This window comes from Barbus barbus, assembly GCF_936440315.1.
Source record: "Barbus barbus genome assembly, chromosome: 28".
Taxonomy (NCBI): Eukaryota; Metazoa; Chordata; class Actinopteri; order Cypriniformes; family Cyprinidae; genus Barbus; species Barbus barbus.
Window position 1 is genome coordinate 3413275 of NC_136756.1, and position 19321 is coordinate 3432595.

At 42.9% G+C, this 19321-nt stretch overlaps 1 protein-coding gene across 1 annotated transcript in view; it reads right to left on the reverse strand.

Annotated features, from left to right (window-relative positions):
- Positions 1-19321, reverse strand: part of LOC306848110 (protein bassoon-like) — a gene marked incomplete at its 3' end in the record, with an annotated part of 62103 nt that overhangs the window by 6667 nt on the left and 36115 nt on the right. The window contains exons 4-8 of the mRNA XM_079382463.1: positions 16406-16864; positions 9344-16021; positions 6330-8691; positions 5048-5811; positions 3533-3626 (exon numbers count right to left, since the gene is read on the reverse strand). Coding sequence (XP_079238589.1) covers positions 3533-3626; positions 5048-5811; positions 6330-8691; positions 9344-16021; positions 16406-16864 — 10357 coding nt within the window. The remainder of the gene's footprint in view (positions 1-3532; positions 3627-5047; positions 5812-6329; positions 8692-9343; positions 16022-16405; positions 16865-19321) is intronic.

The following is a 19321-nucleotide window of genomic DNA, read 5'->3' on the forward strand; positions in this document are numbered from 1 at the left end:
TGGCATTGCTCGCCTCAACTTTGAGGGTCACCTTTGAGCATGCCACTCCCTTCTGAGCGTCTGAGTTCCCTCTCATGCAGAGAGTTAAGTGCTCCGCTCTCCAGAGCTCTCCAGAGCTGCCTTGGCATTGCTCACTATGAGGTCACCTACGAGCATGCTGCTCCCTCTCGGCTCTCCTGTTGGTCGAGTTGGCACTGTTCCCCTAACTTTGAGAGGGTCACCTTGAGCATGCCGCTCCCTTCTGAGCATCTGAGTTAGTATCTCAATGGGGAGCAGACACCCTGTCGAGGCAGGGGCTGTTATCCGGGGAATGAATGCTTCACACCGAGGTGGTGAAGCAGATCTAGAGAGTGTTTGGCCAGGCTCAGGTGGACCTCTTCGCTACTCAGGCAGCGCAATGTCCCCTCTGGTACTCTCTACGTCATCCAGCTCCGAGGGGCTGGATGCCGTGGCAGACGTGGCCGAGGCTTCGTCTTTATGCCTTTCCCCCGATTGCTCTGCTCCCCGGAGTTCTGGAGAGAGTGCGCCGGGACGGACACCGGCTGCTATTGGTAGCCCCGTTCTGGGCGGGCCGAGTATGGTTCTCGGACTTGATTTTCCTCGTCGACGGCTCCCCATGGGAGATTCCAGTCAGGAGGGATCTCCTCTCATAGGCAGGAGGCACCCTTGTGCACCCCTGCCCGGAGTTATGGAAGCTGTGGCCCCTGAGGGGGCACAGCTGATAGCTTCCGGTCTCTCAACCAAGGTTGTTGAGACCATTCTCCAGTCCAGAGCTCCCTCTACGAGGAAACTGTACGCCCTGAAGTGGAGACTCTTCACTTCATGGTGCGGAGATCGCCAGCTCGACCCAGTTAACTGCCCAGTAGGTACAGTGCTATGGAATTATTTTTGTGTCTTTATTATTCAAACAAAAATTCTGTATTTGAGAGCAAAACAAATTATTTTGTAATTAAAAATTAAAAGTTTGCAAAAAAAAGTCTTCTTAAGGTTCAAAATTAAAGTAATTGAAGGAAAAATAATTTGCAGTGCGTGTAAATCTTTAAAAAATATATATTTTTCTTCGTGCACTTTAAAAACTTTTCAGCACTAATCCACAAATGTTGCTCTCTTTCCTGACTTCTTTTTTTGCGGGTCTAAAACTTTTGTTTGCGAGTTGAAAAGTTTTGCTTGCGAGTGAAGCTGTGTGTCAGTGGGCGGTCTCTACGCACCAGGATGAAAGGCCCTTTTCTATTGGCCACTCTCGATTGAAGTGACAGGTTGACCACGCCCACTACGCTTTCAAGCCACTGACGCCAGTCTGACAGAAGAGCAGCAATGGCCAGCAACCGCTCCTTTACTGGGTAAGTTAACTAATTTAACATCTTAAATTCAGTGACTAGTGAACTGAATTATTCTCTCTTCTCATGCTCCCCCACCTAAATACATAACGTTAGCTAAGCTTGTCTGTAGTTGGTGATGGCCAATAGAAAAGGGCCTTTCATCCTGGTGCGTAGAGACCGCCCACTGACACACAGCTTCACTCGCAAGCAAAACTTTTCAACTCGCAAACAAAAGTTTTAGACCCGCAAAAAAAGAAGGCAGGAAAGAGAGCACCATTTGTGGATTAGTGATGAAAAGTTTTTGAAGTGCACAAAGAAAAATATATATTTTTCAAAGATTTACACGCACTGCAAATTATTTTGTTTTCAATTACTTTAATTTTGAACCTTAAGAAGACTTTTTTTGCAAACTTTTATTTTTTAATTGCAAAATAATTAGTTTTGCTCTCAAATACAGAATTTTTGTTTGAATAATAAAGACACAAAAATAATTCCATACAGTGCTGGAGTTCCTGCAGGCTCGACTCTCCGCAGGTTTAGCCCACTCCACCTTGAAGGTCTATGTGGCGGCAATTTCTGCTTACCACACCCCTCTTGGTGGATTGACAGTGGGCGAACAACCCCTAGTTACATGTTTCCTCCGTGGTGCACTGAGGCGGTCGGTGGATTGTGGATGGGAGTCAGGGCTCATTCCACTAGGAGTGTGGGGCCTCCAAGGCCTTTCTCGCAGGTGTCCCTATTCAGGACATCTGCAACGCTGCGGGTTGGTCCACGCCTCTGACCTTCGTCAGATTCTTGGCCTGGACATGCGAGCCACTCCAGGTTCTTCCGTTCTCTTGCCCTAGCTGTGCGCCTCTTTTGGTCACACAGGGCAGGGGTGTGGAAGTCTGGAGCCGTTGGTATCTCGTTCCCCAAAGCGTCGTTTGACGCAGCTCGAGTTCCTGAAGAGGAACGTCTTGGGTTACTTATGTAACCCCAGTTCCTCGAGGGAACGAGACGCTGCGTCATGGGGCCACACTTCCGGCATCCCTGCCAGCACTTGCTTCATTCTAGAAGCTGATGCCGATTTCACGCACGTGCTTTTATACCAGCTGGTCATTACGTCACCTCGCCCGTGACGTCCCTTCCCATTTCTGGACAGATTTGATTGGTATTCAGAGCCGGTTACGCTGTAGGCGTTCCCCAAAGCGTCGTTTGACGCAGCTCAAGTTCCCTTGAGGAACTGGGGTTACATAAGTAACCCAAGAAGTTTTCTTGGCATAAAGTCACCCAACAGCAATGTGAAAGACTAGTGGAGAGCATGCCAAGATGCATGAAGGCTGTGATTGAAAATTTGGGTTATTCCACCAAGTATTAATTTCAGAACTCTTCCTAAGTTAAAACATTAGTATTGTGTTGTTTAAAAATTAACATGAACTTGTTTTCTTTGCATTATTTGAGGTCTAAAAATACAGCATCTTTTTTGTTATTTTGAACAGTTGTCATTTTCTGCAAATAAATGCTCTAAATGACTATGTTTATTTGAAATTAGGGACAAATGTGGTCATTAGTTTGTAGAATAAATCAAACCTATAAACACAAACCTATAAATAGTAAACATTTTGCAGTGGTCTCTTAATTAATATTTTTTTTTTCCATAGCTGTATATAAATCCCATAGCAGATGTAGACAAGTGGAGCTGGGGGAGGTGGGAGGCTTCAGAAAAACTCTGATAGTGTGCTGCATGACCAGCTTATTACAAACATTAAACCAGACTATTTAAATGAGCAAGCAAGCTCATTCGCTGCCAGATCAACCGAGGCCAGTTAGCTTATGCACTTAATCAATTATATGATTGCTAGTAGATTACATGTAGCCATCTAGTTGCATGACTAAACTACATAAGTGGCATTGCTTCTTATAGGTCTCTTTGTCATTGAAGTTTTAGAAATGATCATACTTGTTTATTCCTGGTGTTTAATGAGAGCCATTAATGAGCACCATGGCACATATTTGGTACAATTTCCACACACTAAAGCCCTATTTAACGCATGTGTCTGACCCATTTGCAAAGGTTAGATATTTTTCCAATTCTAATAAAAAAATAAAATAAAAAAAAACAGCATAATACAACCATGAAGTATATACATAATATGTTAGCAAAAAATCGTATTGTCCTTTGATTGTGCTTTGAGTACATCTAGGCCATGTTGAAGTTGTTTAAGCACAATTACCTATTCCGGTAAGTGGAGGTTGGGCTGTTTTGGCAGGTTGGCTTGGGACTGCTTTTGCTCCAGTAGCAGTGGCAGGGGTGGGCTCTGGTTTAGTCTATTGGAGAGAAGAGACACATGCTCATAAATCACACTTACTGTATTCATATCTTAAAACGGGTTCTTATATTTTGAGTTAGTTTATTTAAAGTGATAGTTCACCCAAAAATTAAAATTCTGTCATTAATTACTCACTCTCATGTCATTCCAAACCCATAAAACCTTTGTTCATCTTCGGGAACACAAATTAAGATATTTTTGATGAAATCCGAGAGCTTTCTGGCCCTCCATAGACAGCAAGGGTCCTACCACATTTACGTGCAGATCAAAGCACGCGGATGCATTGTGGTATTCTCCAAAATTAAGCTAGGAGAAGAACTCTTGAATAAAGTTGCTATTTTAGTTTTTTGTGCTCACAAAAAGTATTCTTGTAGCCTCATAAAATTATGGTTGAACCACTGATGTCACATGGACTGTTTTGTCAATGTTCTTGGTACGTTTCTGGACCTTGAATGTGGTAGGACCCTTGCTGTCTATGGAGGGTCAGAAAGCTCTCAGATTTCATCAAAAAATATCTTAATTTGAAAATGAACGAAGGTCGTACGGGTTTGGAACGACATGAGGGTGAGTAATTAATGACAGAAGTTTTATTTTTGAGTGAACTATCCCTTTAAATGTATACTTATGTTTCAGTGAGGAGTATGAATGTGACTTATAAATGAGGAGCGCCATAGGGTTAAATACATGCAATAAAGTCAAGACCATTCACATTTCAATAAGATAACACATGTAAGAAATAAGACCAATCACAATTCAGTATGCAAAACATAATGTTGGCTTCATTGTGAATGCTGCACATCAATGTACATCATTGGGAGATTTCCAAACTTTAATGTTAAATTTCCCAGTTAAACCGGAAATGATCTACAAAACAAGTTTTAATGACATTAATTGTAGAATTGTTATACTTCATAAAAACAAAGCCAAACCAGAATATTTGAGGAGCATCAATACAATGTTGCCTTGCAAGAACTGTAATAAACCAGGTGCACAAATGTAAAGAATAAGGTTTCTCTCATCTGGCCACAGGGATCTGAGTCTTCAGACTGCTTTACACTAGCTCCTAATGAACCCTAAAACTCTGAAAAGCTACATTACTTACCAAAATGGCTCAACCTGACTATCTATAGACTTAATAAATGCAGAGAAAAGTTTTAAATATTTAAATTGAAGGGTATGTATGAAACAGTTCAAATTTTAAAATATTCTACAATATTAAATATTAAATACTGAAATACTAAATAATAAATATTAAATACTTAATACTAAATATTAAAGTCTGTGACACTTTCCTGCAAGCAAGTAATAAATCTCAACCACAATGTTCATGCTCATGAACATCTAGAATAGGAGAATCCACTTTTAAGAAAAGATTTGGCTTTTCAATTAAATCACTTACATCTTTAAGTATGTACTTACTACAGCTGGGGATGTCTGTGCTGCTGAGGTGGGTTGTCGAGATGTTGGACCAGTCTGGCCAGGTTTAGCTTGCAGTTGCTGGGCTTGTACCAATTGTGGTTGTGTTGTGCCTGTGGCAGATGTCTGAGAGCCTGGCCTGGCAGATAATGTCTGTGCCTGCTGCTGAAGCTGTGTTCGCTGACCTTGCTGCCCATCAACAGGTGGCTGAGAGACAGCTTGCCTGCTTGAGCTTGAAGGTCCACTTGGTCCCTTCTGTCCAGGCCCAAGAGATCCTGGCTGTCTGGATGATGAGGGGTGGTCCTGTTGCTTCCTGCTGGAGGACCCTTGATGGTGGGAGGATTGTTTTCCAGAACGGGAGCTATGGTGGTGGCCTGAGGTGTCACGGGAATAATCTGATGAGTGGTAGCCCTGAGAACGAGATTCTCCCCTCCTCCCTGAAGATGACAAGGAGCGGGAGTCATGTCGCATAGATGGATCCTTTGAGGAACGTGATGATCGAGAAGAACGAGGCTCATCCGAGTGGCGTGAGGAGTGCCTACCAGAACTTCCACTGCTGTGATGGCGGTGCTCTCTAGAGGAAATGTGGTGGGTGTGACCATAATCATCTTGTGGCCAAAGTTCTTCTGGTGGCTCATCATAATCATGGTATGTCTGCTTGACATGGCCTCGCCTCCCAGAATGACCACTGCTGCCATAGTGACGGGAACCACGAACATCACGAGGCTTCTCAAACCAGTCTGTCTCCTCTTGACCAAGATGGTATGCTTTGGAAACCAAAAGCAGATCACAATCAATCTCCATGTCTGATGGCGAAAGAGGATTGAACACTAAGACCATGCAAAAGAAAAGAAGAACAAAAATAGACTAACTTAAATAAAAAGCATGCAATGCATTCAAACTCAATACTCAAATTTTCAGCATATAAAAATGAGATCTCAAATAAGATATTTTTTTCATAAAAGGTTTGGAAGTCAAAACTATTCAATATCATACACTCAGTACACACACAAATGAAGCACGTTGGGGAAAAAAAACAAAAAAAAAAAAACAAGAGTGGGTAAAAAATAAAAATAATAAAGAGAGCACACAACAACTCATGCAGTTTTTGGAACTGAGCACAACATTGAGAGTCAGATTTATTGAAAGCTGCATGTTGCCTGAAGACAAAACATGGGCATGCACTTGGTTTTCATTTATTTACTTCAGCTATTCACTTTCTTTCTCTGGGTGGGTGGGGGATGTTTAAAGTGGGCAGTAACGCTGGCATTCATCTCCCAATTACCTTCGCTGTCAGAAACAGCACAATGCATATCGTCAACTATATACATATCATCTGGTTTGTAGACATGGGTCCGGGGCAGGTCTCGAATATTGTCCTGCACATCAGGTAGAGAGTGACTTGAACCATATGAATTTGATGGATAGCCGAAAGCCCTCCCAACACCCATGAGCTTCGTCATGAGGTGGGAGTTCTCCTTTTCTGAATATTGAGAATGCAAAGCAGGGCGCACACTGTGGTCATAGTTGCTGCGGTATGACTGGTCTATACGGTCCTGTTCATATGACCTGCTTCTGTAGGCCCTCTCACAGGGAGAGATTTTGTCCATGCCATAACCAGCTGAACGGGACCTGCCATAGCCATAGAGATGATCATCATTATAGTAGCCCCGTTGTGGACTGTAAGTACTCCGTAGCCCATAGATGCCATCCTGAAGTTTATGGTAATGGGAACCTGAGCCATAACCACTGGTTGTAGAGGTGCTCATGGTGTAAGAGGCCATATCAGCCTCCACATCATGAGCCTCCTCAATTGGGGAAAACTTGGATATCTTCTGCTCAATGCCTTGTTTACGATGTTTGCTCCTCCTGGAGGACATGACGGCTGAAGGGCACAGGTTCTTTGAAGATTGCCTCTGGGCTGCCCATGTAGGTGTTGAGTGACTGCAGTCATCATAGTAATATGATGATCCCCCACCCATGCTACTGCTTCCCACTACCCGGCCATGCGTATGTGCCCCTTGTGCTTGGTAGTTGCAGGTGCTCTTACCCCTGCCATGATGCTGGTCGTACAGATCTGCATCACGTTCATCCTCTGGTCTGCCAAAGGAGCTCCCCCCTCGAGTGTGAAGTCCGTCACTCCCGTACCGTCCATGACCCTCATTGCGATGTGAGTCTGAACTAGTGCCCATGCCTTCCTTGGTGAGTTCACATATGTCATCAATCATGACATAGTTCCTTGGGACATTCTGCTCGAGGCTGGATGATCCATATAGGCCTTCACTGTTGTACATAGAGGGGCTCTCGATTGAGTGTATATGGTCAGATAGTGTTGTCTGCCCATATATATTTGTAACAGTGGTATTATATTGCCCATAGGGACTAGCAGTAGTTACTGTATATCCATAAGTATTTGCAATAGTTGTTGTGTACTGCCCATAACTACTGGATGAGATTGTTGTGTATGGCCCATAACCAGAGGCTGCAGAGGTTGTTAAAGACCCACCATATATATTTGATACAGATGAGGAGTAGGGCCCATAAGTGCTTGCCATAGTTGTACTGTATTGGCCATAAGATGGACCCAAACCAGACTGGCTGTAAGTGATATCTTGGGCAGTGGTTGTTACTACAACTGTAGGATTGCTTATAACCTCATAATTTGTGGGCATCTTGTGTTCAAGGTCAGCAAGCAATGTCTGTCGTGGCTTTTGGTGAAAAGTGAGAGTGTCTGTCTGTGGCTGATAAGTGCTTGTTTGACTGATCGGATAGGGGGGTGCCTGGCTTGGGTATGGTGTACTGTGGGTTGGATAAGGGACTGGACCAGTAGGTGGTAGGGTAGGCTGAAACCCTGGTTGGCTTGGCTGTGCTGGAGGTGGCACTGAAATGTCTGCTGGATATGGAGGCTGGTTCTGTGGGAAGACTTGGGAAGGAAATGTCCCTTGGACCTGATAAGATAGGGTTGGATAAGTCTGCAAGGGGGTGGGTTGGGGGAGAGCTTGAGCTTGGATTACTGATGGATAGGGAGGTTGGTTGAAACCTGTGCTCTGCAGTGTAGAAGCCTGTGGGGTAGGTGCCGTTTGGAGACTTTGGGGGTACTGGTACGACATAAAAGATGATGTGGGGGGAAACTGGGCAGCAGTATTTAGCTCACAGGTAAACTGGCTGAGTGGTGCCGTGCTAGGTCTTGTCATTAGCCCATTGCTCTCAAAGGATGTGGCCGCAGCAGTCAGGCGAAGATTGTTGAGCTCAGAGTCTGACATATAGTCTCGCGAATCACCCATGCAGCGCAGGTATGCTAGCTCCCTCCTGTCTCTTTCCTTTGACAATGTTTCTTTTCGCTGTGTGATGCCCAACTCCAGGTATCTAAGCTTGGCATCAATTTCCTTTTCCTCCTCCTCCAACTCAGCCTGCTGCTTACGTAGCTTTGTAGATTCCTGTTCAACAGCCTTCAGCTCATGGGTCAAGTCCTTCAGTAGACTAGCCTTTGCAGCTAAACGAGAACCCCCTTTCAGAGATGACAGAGAGGGCACAAACATGTGGGATAGGTTAGGGGTGACCATAGGCAGGTGAGTCTCCTCTGGTGGGGGGCTGGGCAATGTCCTCTTCACCTTCCTTAGGAGGGAGCTCTGCTGCAGGGCTGCCAGCTGCAGAGACACAGGGTCCAGGAAGAGTGAAAGAGCCAGGACCATGAAATACAGAGGACAACACAATGTTACATATTAGAGTTCCACAAATAACTACTAGCATTGCTCAGACTACTGGTTTATTGTTATAGAAAACTGTAAGGGCATGCATTTATAAAGATTATTATCTAAAGCAATGTGATTCTGACCAAGCATATTATCTTGCCTTGATGGCCATATATATGACAAGTCGATACAATTTCTCTCAAAACAAGAGGAAACCGTCTGTGACACACCAGCAGACAAAAAGTAATTTATTCCTCACAAGACATGTGAAAACATTTTGAATGTACTTTCTGAATACTGTACAACATCAAAACAATCAACAACACAAATTAAATGGAAACAAGGGAATAAAAGGATATACAAACTGGCCATTTCTTAGCATATCAGGCTTGCAAACACAGACAGAATACTTCATATCACATTGCAACCTCATAGTCAAGAAATAATTAAAATGTCTGTATATGCAATACAGTATATAAACTGTGGAAACAACACCACTTGAGTCGTACTGTTCTAATTCAAGTCATACTGTTCTAACAAGTTCATATTGTCCTTTGTAGCAAGCCAGCTCAAGTTTATAATCAAAGAGAGTCTGAATTACACATACCTGACTCTGAAGGGCTTGCTGTTGATAAAGTGAAATCCTAGCCTTGGTATTTTCATCTGTAGTTGGGCTGAGAGGTTTAGGGTCTGACATAGATCTCTGAATATTCTTCATTGGGCGGGGAAGGGCCTGATGTCTCTGTGATGGCTCAGCAATACAGGACTTCTGCTGCGGGGTGACATGTGCTTTATTCAGCCTCTCAGTAGAAGAGAATGATGTTTCTATGATGCGTTGTGGAGAAGAAAGAGGAGAAACAGGAGAATACAGCACCTGTGGAGATTTAGGTTGTTGCCGGATCAAGCTGGACAAAGACTCATTATGCAGGTGATGCTGCTGGTAGCCAAATTCCAAAGGATCAGGTCTCCGCCTCCCAAACTTCACAGCACTCTGCTGACCTGTAGAGAGTGGATCTGAAGAACCAACTAACTGGACACTGGGGGAACTGACAGTGGTAGCAATGCTAATCTGTGGAATAACTATACTTTGAGACTGTGTCTCAGGGTCAGTTTGGCAAGCTAAGCTTTGACCCTTCTGTGTTCTCTCGGGACCAGAAATATAGTGGACAATTTCAACCTTGTTGGGGTCTGGCATGGTGACATGTATGCTTGGAGATACTCTAACCAGCTGCTCTGTCTCAGTTTGGCAAGAACAGTCTCGAATTGTCTGTGTCTGGATGGCAATGCTGGAAGATGCTGTCTTTGCAGCTGAAGTGGTAAAAGGAGGTGCTTCAGATTTATGGTCTACACCAGAGTCACTAGAATGTCTTGTGTAACGGGAACGTCTACGTCTAACTGGCTGCTCCCACTCTGCCTTGTCTTCATCATCATCTGTCTGAACACTGCAGTCCACACTGCGCCTAGTCCGTCGTCTTCTTGATACCAGGTACCTCTCCTCTCCATCTTCATCATCAGTTTGCACACTGCAGTCTACAAGCCTTTGGGGCAAGGAAAACCTTGTCATTTCTCCATCATTTCCATCTTGCAGTCGAGGCATTGATCTTTGTTTACGCATGGACCTGATTTCTGTCTGATCTTCACTATTTCTCAAGCATATCTCTGATGTAGAATTTTGTAGTGGTCTTAAGAAAACCTGAACATCACTATACAACATATCAGAGGCCAATTCCTGTTGCTGAATTATTCTTCCAGATTGATCACTGAGGATTTGAGTATTTGTACTGGCTGCAGCAGTAGCTGTGGCAGTCTTTTGTCTCTTTTGTTCTTCAAGCTGCTGCTGTAACTGTTGTTGCAAAGATTGTATCTGGTCAAGCTGCTGTTTTTGTTGAACTAGTTGCTCTCTCTGTAGGACCAACTGGCTTTCTCTCTCAGCTTGTTGTTGCTGCAAAACGTGTTGCTTTATAGTCTGCAATTCCTGGATTTCTCGCTGCACTAACATCTGCTCTTTTTCTCTATGCCTCTGCAGTTCTGCACGCTCCCGCTCAAGCTCCTCCTGAAGCCTTAGCTGTCGCAACTTTTCCAGTTCCACTCTTTCTCTCTCAAACTGCAAATGCTGTTCCTGCTGTTGATGCAGTCTTTCCTCTGTTTCTTTTTCTTGATTTGGAGCAATACTTCTGACAGCAGCAGCAGCGGTTCTACCTCCTTGAGATGATGGGGGTGGCTGTGTTTTGGAAGCAATAGGATGACCCTGCACTGGTAGTTGGTGTTGTATAGGAGGCTGGGCAGTGGACTTGGCCTGAAGGTGGGGCTGAGATAGATTTATTGGTTGCAACTGGATATCAGGTTGGCTCATTGCCATGGCCATTGGTGCTGAAATAGATGCTGATGTGATAGGACCAGCAGGTACAGAAGAAGGCTGAATTGGTTGTGTTACTGTTCCAGCTACTGTTAGGCTTACTGGAGACTTACCAAGGTACAATGGAGCATCTTGGACTGTTGTGATAGCTGGAGACTCAGAAACTTGTGTAGATGTTGTAACAGGGAGAGGATTATGTGTAGAACATTGGAAAGGTGTCTGCCCAGTCCTTGGAGCTAGTGGCAGTCTAGTTAGGCTTGCCAAGGGTATTGGTGTCATATTTGGTGTAGGATAAGGTCTATATACCCCTCTTAATATAGGCTGTAGCACAGGTGCAGGCTGGGTAGTAATTGGAACTGTTGATGCAATTGGTGTGTTTATAGTTGAATAGATCATGCCGTCAGCTGATCTAATAGCTGATGGATACATAGCTCGGAGACTGGCTTGTCTTGCATTGATTAGATCCGTTAGCGCTTGACTGTGGGAAAGAGGCTTTCCATCTGGGCTGTACTTGAAACCATGTCTGTGACTTTGGGGCAGACTAATTCTACTAGGTGGACCACTACTTCTTCCCGTGCCCAGCTGTAGTATGTCAGGGTTACTACTATATCTATCTATGGAGTTAAGGGCTGCACACATGCGACTTATCTCCCTGGCAGTTGTAGCACTGTATTGGGCAAGATTAGATTCTGCAAAATCACCTGAGAAATATCCATAATCTGAGTTGATGTTTGTCAGGGAGCTGTACCTTCTAATTGGAAGATCTGCAACATCACCCTGACGAAGATCTGTGTAGGAGCCATACTGAAGCCCCATTCCAAGGTACCCTCCATCATAGCCATCCTTTACCGTGTCTGTGAATAATTCCCCAGAGGTTTGAAAATGGGGATCAAGCTTTGCTGAATATGATGACAACCCTGCCTCTGCAAGGTTCATTTCAGACATTGATGGTTGTAGTCGTCCAGGGAGAGGCAATGTGTATGATTTAATTGTGTAATCTTGGTATGTCTGCCCATCTTGCCGTAAACTATGTTGTTCATAGAGCTGTGGTAGTGAGGGAGGTGCTCTTGATGATAGCTTAGAAGTTTCATCTGTGACGGGTTTCTGGGAGAATGGACCACCCACACAGCTGCCACCAAAGGGCAAGTTATATACCATATCACAACAAGTTACTTGATTTTCAGATTTTATTTGCCCTGTTAAATTCATTGCATCCTGGCCTTCCTCTGATTTGATTAGTTGTGTTATAGTGGGTCCTTGTGCAGTGCCATCTATCTGGACCATCATCACTTGAGGCTGGACGTTTGTTAGATTCATGACACTTGTCTCTGCTTGCTTTCCCCTCAACTCAAGTGGACCTCCAACACTATAGACCTCAGGTGTCATACCCGGTGAGATGACATTAACCTCTGTGGCAGTGCTTTTTTGAGTGACAAGCATATCCTTTTTGAATAGAGGTAGTTGGCTAGACAGGTTCAAGTTTGCAAAAGAGGCAGCTTGTTGTTGTTGAAGCTGATGATGTTGTTGAAGCTGATGCTCAAGAAGTTGTTGTTGCTCTTGAAGCTTCTGCTGCTGTTTAAGTAACTGCTGCTGCTGGATACTCAGGTCTTCCAGCTTAGCATCGATCTTTGGTATGGATGGATCAACTGGTGGTGGCTTATTTTGTGCCAGGCAAACTACTGTTCCCATGTCTTTGCCCAAATCAAATCTGTTTTCAAGAGGATCACAATACAGCACAGGGTGCTTAGGCTCGGACACGAACATAGAGGCAGCTACAGTAACACTGACAGTTGTTGCTGTTGATGTCACAACATGCAGCTGCTCCTGTGTATTCAGGTTCATTATTAAGGGCTGAATAGTTGTGGATTGACGAATGGGGCTTCCTTCAACAGACCTAGAATATTTTCGAGATTCTGTGGCTAAGGAAGTCAAGTCCATTCCTTGGTCAGTCATAATAATTGGTGTTGGCTTTATTCCAGTTCGTAGATCTACTACACTTCCACTCTGTAACCGTTGTCCTTGCTCAATTCTTGAAGTACCAGGAACTGTCGAAATCCGACAAAGTGATATGTTTTCCATTGACAGTGATCCACGTGTATACATGCTAGCAGTGGTGACCATGCTAGTTCCGACATTAACTTTTTCAGTTCTATAGTTCTTGTAGAAACCATGTTGGGGTGATAATTGATGTGGTGGAGTATCAGGAGGGCTGACAGGAGGTGAGTAGGCATCAAATGTTGATTGCCGGCTAAATCTTGTTGGTGAAGACAAAGGAGATGTTGCTGTGTTAACTGTAACTGGCTTTGGTGGATTAGTGGGCTCAAGCTCATCGGTTCTAACAATAAAATAGGTATCTTGAGAAAACTGCTGTCTGAAAAGGTTGGGCGAAACAACCCCATGTGAAGTCTGAGTGCCCTGTGCCATAACCAAAGAGGTGTGAGAAACATTCTCTGAAGAAGCTAACATTGAAGGGCTAACTGTTTGAGTTGAAAGCTCAGCTGTTCTCCTAGACAGAGATCTTGCTGGACTATGAAGAGGAGATGAAGTTGGAGAAAGAGGTGGACTCCTTTCATGGTAAGTATAACACCTAATTGAACTTGGGCCAGATTCTATTATAGTTTCTGATGATGTTGAATTATGCCTCATTTGGACTCCTTTACTAATTGCCATTTTCCTTGCAGCATTTTCTCTTTGGTTGTAAGCTTGAGTGATTGCAGCTATTTTATGAGACACATTTGAAACACCAGCGGTGGTTGTGGTAGTTTGCCGACCACATAAGTTAGGTTGTGTGGTGGACACTGTTTGACTGGCACTAGTTTGAGAGACAGTGACAGTATCCCTGGCATATACTCCATAAGCAGCAATAGTTGTGGCAGCAACTGTTGGTGTAATACCATTTTTACCACTTTGATTTCTAAGTCTATCTTTGGGCCCATCTTTTGAAAAATGTTGGGTTACTCTGACATCAGGTATCCGTCCTCCTGTCCCAGTTTCAGAAAATGATACTGGTGCTGAGAGCTGGGTGGGACTTGTGCCAGGAGTCAGTAAAGCATTGCTTTGTTCCAGCAACTTAGCAAAGGCTGAGCCTGTATCTAGTAACTGCTTTTCTGAATAGGACACATCCATCTCCATTTGGTCATCAAGCTGTTTTGAAATGTTTTGTGAGGTCTGGCGGATCTCTTCATAGATATCAACTGTCTCCTCATTCTCATAGTGGAGATCATCTTGATCTGGATAATCATATTCATCCTCAATATCTTGTCTATTTCTAATGTCTGACTCTTGATAGGTGGTTGTGCTGTACTGTTGTAAAATCAAACCTGAGCCTGATTGCTGCTGTGTCTGCTGCTTTTGTTGTTTCTGCAACATCTCTGCTTTCCTCATCATTTCTTCATATACTTCTTCTGCACTTTTTAATTGTTTGCCACTAGAGGAAGTTGTTATAGCAGCTGTAGATGATGTAGTTTGTGGATTTTCAGTAGGAGAATAAAGTGACATAAAGGTTGGTAAGTTGTACTCACTACCAGATTTGTACAGCTTTGATGAAATTTCATAGCCCTCAGCATCTGAGTCAGCTGAAGGAGAGTATTCTGAGCAAGAGGACCGGTGGAGTTCCTCCATCTCGGCTGCCTGTCTTAGCTCCTCTGTTGGAGAAGCATCCTCAATGGGGGATAGATTGCTTGGGGGAGTCTTGGATCGTTCTCTGCGCCTTTGTGCTCTTAGCTCTTCTTTGTCACGTTTCGTTTTCCGGACAGTGCTTCGGATTCTCTGCTGCTCCACTTCTCTCATCTTTTCCTGCTCCCTTAGAAGTTCCTCTTCTTCCCTCAATTCGTCTTCTTCTGAGGAATCCTCAATGGTAGGAAGGACAGGGCCATGGGAGCGATGTCTGGCCTTCCTCTGCTGCTTTGCCTCCTCCAGCCGCTGCCTCCGACTAGGACTACTGTCACTGTCATCTTCCATGGATGATATGGAAGTAGGGGATATCCCTGAGGTATAGCTAGAGGTGGTTGGTGGGAGGGTGGAGGAATATTCCCCTCTTGACCGTTCTTCTGGAGAACCAGTGAGGCTTTCCATCTCCAGCTCAGGCTCTCGGTCGAGACTCAGGACATTGTCATTGTTTAACTCCATGTCTCGACTATAACTGTTAGTGTTGTTCAATTCTATGGTCTTAAATCTGCGTAAGCCTCCTTGAGAGGCCATGAGGTCCTCTTCAGCTGATCCTTTGTATACATCACTAGTTGTTTTACTATCCTCCTCAAAGCTACTAGAGTGATAAGTGAGACGGCGCTTTTCTTTTCCTGAATCACTGCTGTGCTTTTGAGACTTTTTTAGCTTTGTGTAGCCATAGACTTCATCCTCATCATCATCCTCTTCTTCCATTTCCTCTTCTTCATCCTCTTCCTCATTCTCCTCATCAGCACTCATCTCCATAATTTGCCTTCTCATAAACTCCTCATCAGTAATCTCTTCAGGTTCTAAATTAATTTTTTTATGGTCACTGCTATCCCCTAAAGTAGCAATTGCTCTAAGCTCTTCCTCAGTTGGATCTTCCTCCTCTTCCATAATGCCTTCAAAGTCCTCATCTGAATCATATTCCTCTGGACTAATTGATATTGAGCGAGACTGATGTTTCCTGATGTCACCATGTTGCTGTTTTCCATGCTTCTTGTCCTGTGCTCTTTCCCCTTCAGATGAAAATTTTGACTCTAGAAGGGGTCGCATGGAGCTCTCCAGCTTAATCAACTCAGATGGACTTGGTGGTGTATGGTGCCCAATCAGACCTCTCTCGCTCATTTTTAGCTCTTCCTCCTGGATAAGACCAGTAATTTCACTATGTGAACTGGAGATTCCATCAGAGGAATAGCCAGTATCACTCAAACTCTGTGGACTTCGTGATAGATCGTGATTGCTGTTTGTCTTGCTGTTTTCCTAGGAGACCAAAATACACATAAATACAAAAGATACACTTAGACAGTTCACACCATAAAATCAAGCACAAAGAGCTGACTAAAATTTAAACAGCTGACTTCTTTCTTGGGATGAGTGATACTCCATCAATTAGTGCACTGAGCCCTCTCTTTATTAATGTGTACAAAAAAAACAACAACAACCTTAGCCTGGATTATTGAAAACCTAATAATACTATGCAACAAGCATTGAAGATGTGCATGTTCACTTTGGCCTCTTTGTGAAAGCTATTTTAATTTTTAAAATGTTTAAGATTAATAATTTATCAAAAACATTTCTTGCACCACTTATTTAAATTTATAATTTGCAAAATGATGGGTAAATTACTATGACCCGATGGCTTACCTCATAGTATTTGGTAATACTCTGTAATTCTTTCTTTTCATCTTTAGAAGGTGTCTGTATTGACTCTGTTGTTTCTCTCTTTTGAGTTGGTTTATTGTCTCTATCGCCAAGATCAGGCCTTTTATCTAGTTTGGGTGCAGTTTCCTTCCTCTCTTCTTCACCAGCAAATGCAGTAGTGGTAGACACAGGAGCTGTTGTTGCTGTAGCAGGCTGTGTAAAAGTTTTTATATTGCTTGCTGGTCTGGCTATGGGGGAAGAGAAACCACTCTGTTGAGAAACAGGAGGTTTCTGCAGTGATGACATTGTCTGAAGCCCTTGCTGCTGTTTGCTGGAAAGCTGTTGATGCCGAGGTGAACCCGTTGGTTGACGGCTGGGTGATGAAGGTAGAACTGGAAGAGGGTCAAGTCCACCAGACATCAGTCTCTGTGTCTGACAGTTCAGACAGAGCCATTCTTTCTTCTGCAAGACAACAAAGAAGTTCAAGTTCAATACTTAAGCGCTTTGAGGATTTAGAAAAGCACTATATAATACGTAGAAATCGTGAAATTGGAGTGTGTGTGTGTGTGTGTGTGTGTGTGTGTGTGTGTGTGTACACAGGTGCGTCTCAAAAAATTAGAATATCGTGAAAAAGTTTTTTTGTAACTTATTTCAAAAAGTGAAACTTTCATATATACTAGATTTATTACATGTAAAGTAAAACATTTCAAAAGTTTTTGTTTTATATTTGATGATTAGAGCTTACAGCTCATGAAAGTCAAAAATCCAGTCTCTCAAAATATTTTAATATTTACATTTGAGTTTCATTAAATGACCATCCCTACAGTATAAATTCTGGGTATCTCTTGTTCTTTGAAACCACAATAATGGAGAAGACTGCTAACTTGGCAATGATCCAGAAGACGAACATTGTCACACTCCACAAAGAGGGTAAGTCACAGAAGGTCATTACTGAAAGGGGTGGCTGTTCACAGAGTGCTATATCAAAGCATATTAAATGCAAAGTTGACTGGAAGGAAGAAATTGGGTAGGAAAAGGTGCACAAGCAACAGGGATGACGGCAAGCTTGAAAATACTGTCAAGCAAAGCCGATTCAAACACTTGGGAGAGCTTCACAAGGAGTGGACTGAAGCTGGAGTGCATCAAGAGTCACCGCACTCAGACGTCTTCAGGAAAAGGGCTACCAAGCCACTTCTGAAACAGAAACAGTGCCAGAAGCATCTTACCTGGGCTGTGGAGAAAAAGAACTGGACTGTTGCTCAGTGGTCCAAAGTCCTCTTTTCAGATAAAAGTACATTTTGCATTTCATTTAGAAATCAAGGTCTGGAGTCTGGAAGAAGAGTGGAGAGGCACAGAATCCATGTTGCTTGAAGTCCAGTGTGAAATTTCTGAAGTCAGTGATGATTTGGGGTACCGTGACATCTGCTGGTGTTGGTCCATTGTGTTTTATCAAGTCCAAAGTCAATGCAGCCGTCTACCAGGAGATTTTGGAGCGCTTTATGCTTCCATCTGCTGACAAGCTTTATGAAGATGCTGATTTCCTTTTTTCAGCAGGATTTTGGCACCTGCCCACAGTGCCAAAACCACTTCCAAGTGCTTTGTTGACCATGATATTACTGTGATTGATTGGCCAACCAACATGCCTGACCTGAACCCCATATGGAATCTATGGGATATTTTCAAGAGAAAGATGAGAAACAGTCGATCCAACAATACAGACGAGCTGAAGGCTCAATAGTGCCTCAGCAGAGCCACAGGCTGATCACTTCCATGCCATTCCTCACTGATGCTGGAGTTTGTGCTAAAGGAGCCCCGACCAAGTATTGAGTGCAGAGATGAACATACTTTAAAGAACTTGAACTTTTCTGTTTTGCAAATCCTTTTTTTGATTGATCTTAGGAAATATTCTAATATTTTGAGATACTGGATTTTTGGCTTTCATGAGCTGAAAGCTCTAATCATCAAAAAAAAAAAAAAAAAACTTTTGAAATGTTTTACTTTACATGTAATGAATATAGAATATATGAAAGTTTCACTTTTTGAAATATTACACACAAAAAAAAACTTTTTCACGATATTCTAATTCTTTCAGATGCACCTGTATGTATGTACAGTACAGTGTTGCTAAAATGTTGCAACGATCGGCCTTATCGGAAGATGTCACAATATATATAAAACCAAATAGATGTAAAACCATATTAATACATACTGAGTGGTATAAAACATGTGTCTTTGTGTGTCTTTGTGTGACAGTGTCATATAGTATCCAGACATTACATTTAGGAACTACTTTTATTAATTATTATTAGGTACTTACAAAATTAGGGAATAACAACCAGTGAAGAGAAACAAATATGAATGCACACAAGATCATAATTTGAACATGATTGTACCATTTTTATCCCTGATTTTCTCCATCCATCCCTCCACTGTTCTCTCATCTCCAGTTTTAGAATGACAAGTTAGTTACTTGTCTTTTTTCCCTTTCTATTTATTCAGATAAATTAGTGTCATTGTTCTTAAAAAATATGTCATGTTTGCTGTCATTTTCAGCACAAACTTTGCACATACTTTGAATATTAATGAAAAAATCACTGCACCAGTCTGAGCTGCACCAAAATCAGTAGGAATTTCACTGGGACAGAGGCAGTGAAATCAGCTTGGATGTGAATGTCACATCCAAATCTCACACCCAATCATACATGCACACACACACACACGCACGGTTGTAGCTTGGGTGCATGCCCCCTTCAATAAATCTGATTTTTTTTTTAATAGTCAGAATCTATTGTATGTAATAAATGTAAAAAAAAAAGATGCGTATTAATAATAATAATTTAATAATAAAATAAGTGTGTATGAACTGTTTATTAATATGTAATGTAATTTTTGTTCCCCTACTTCCCCTACCTCTGGCTT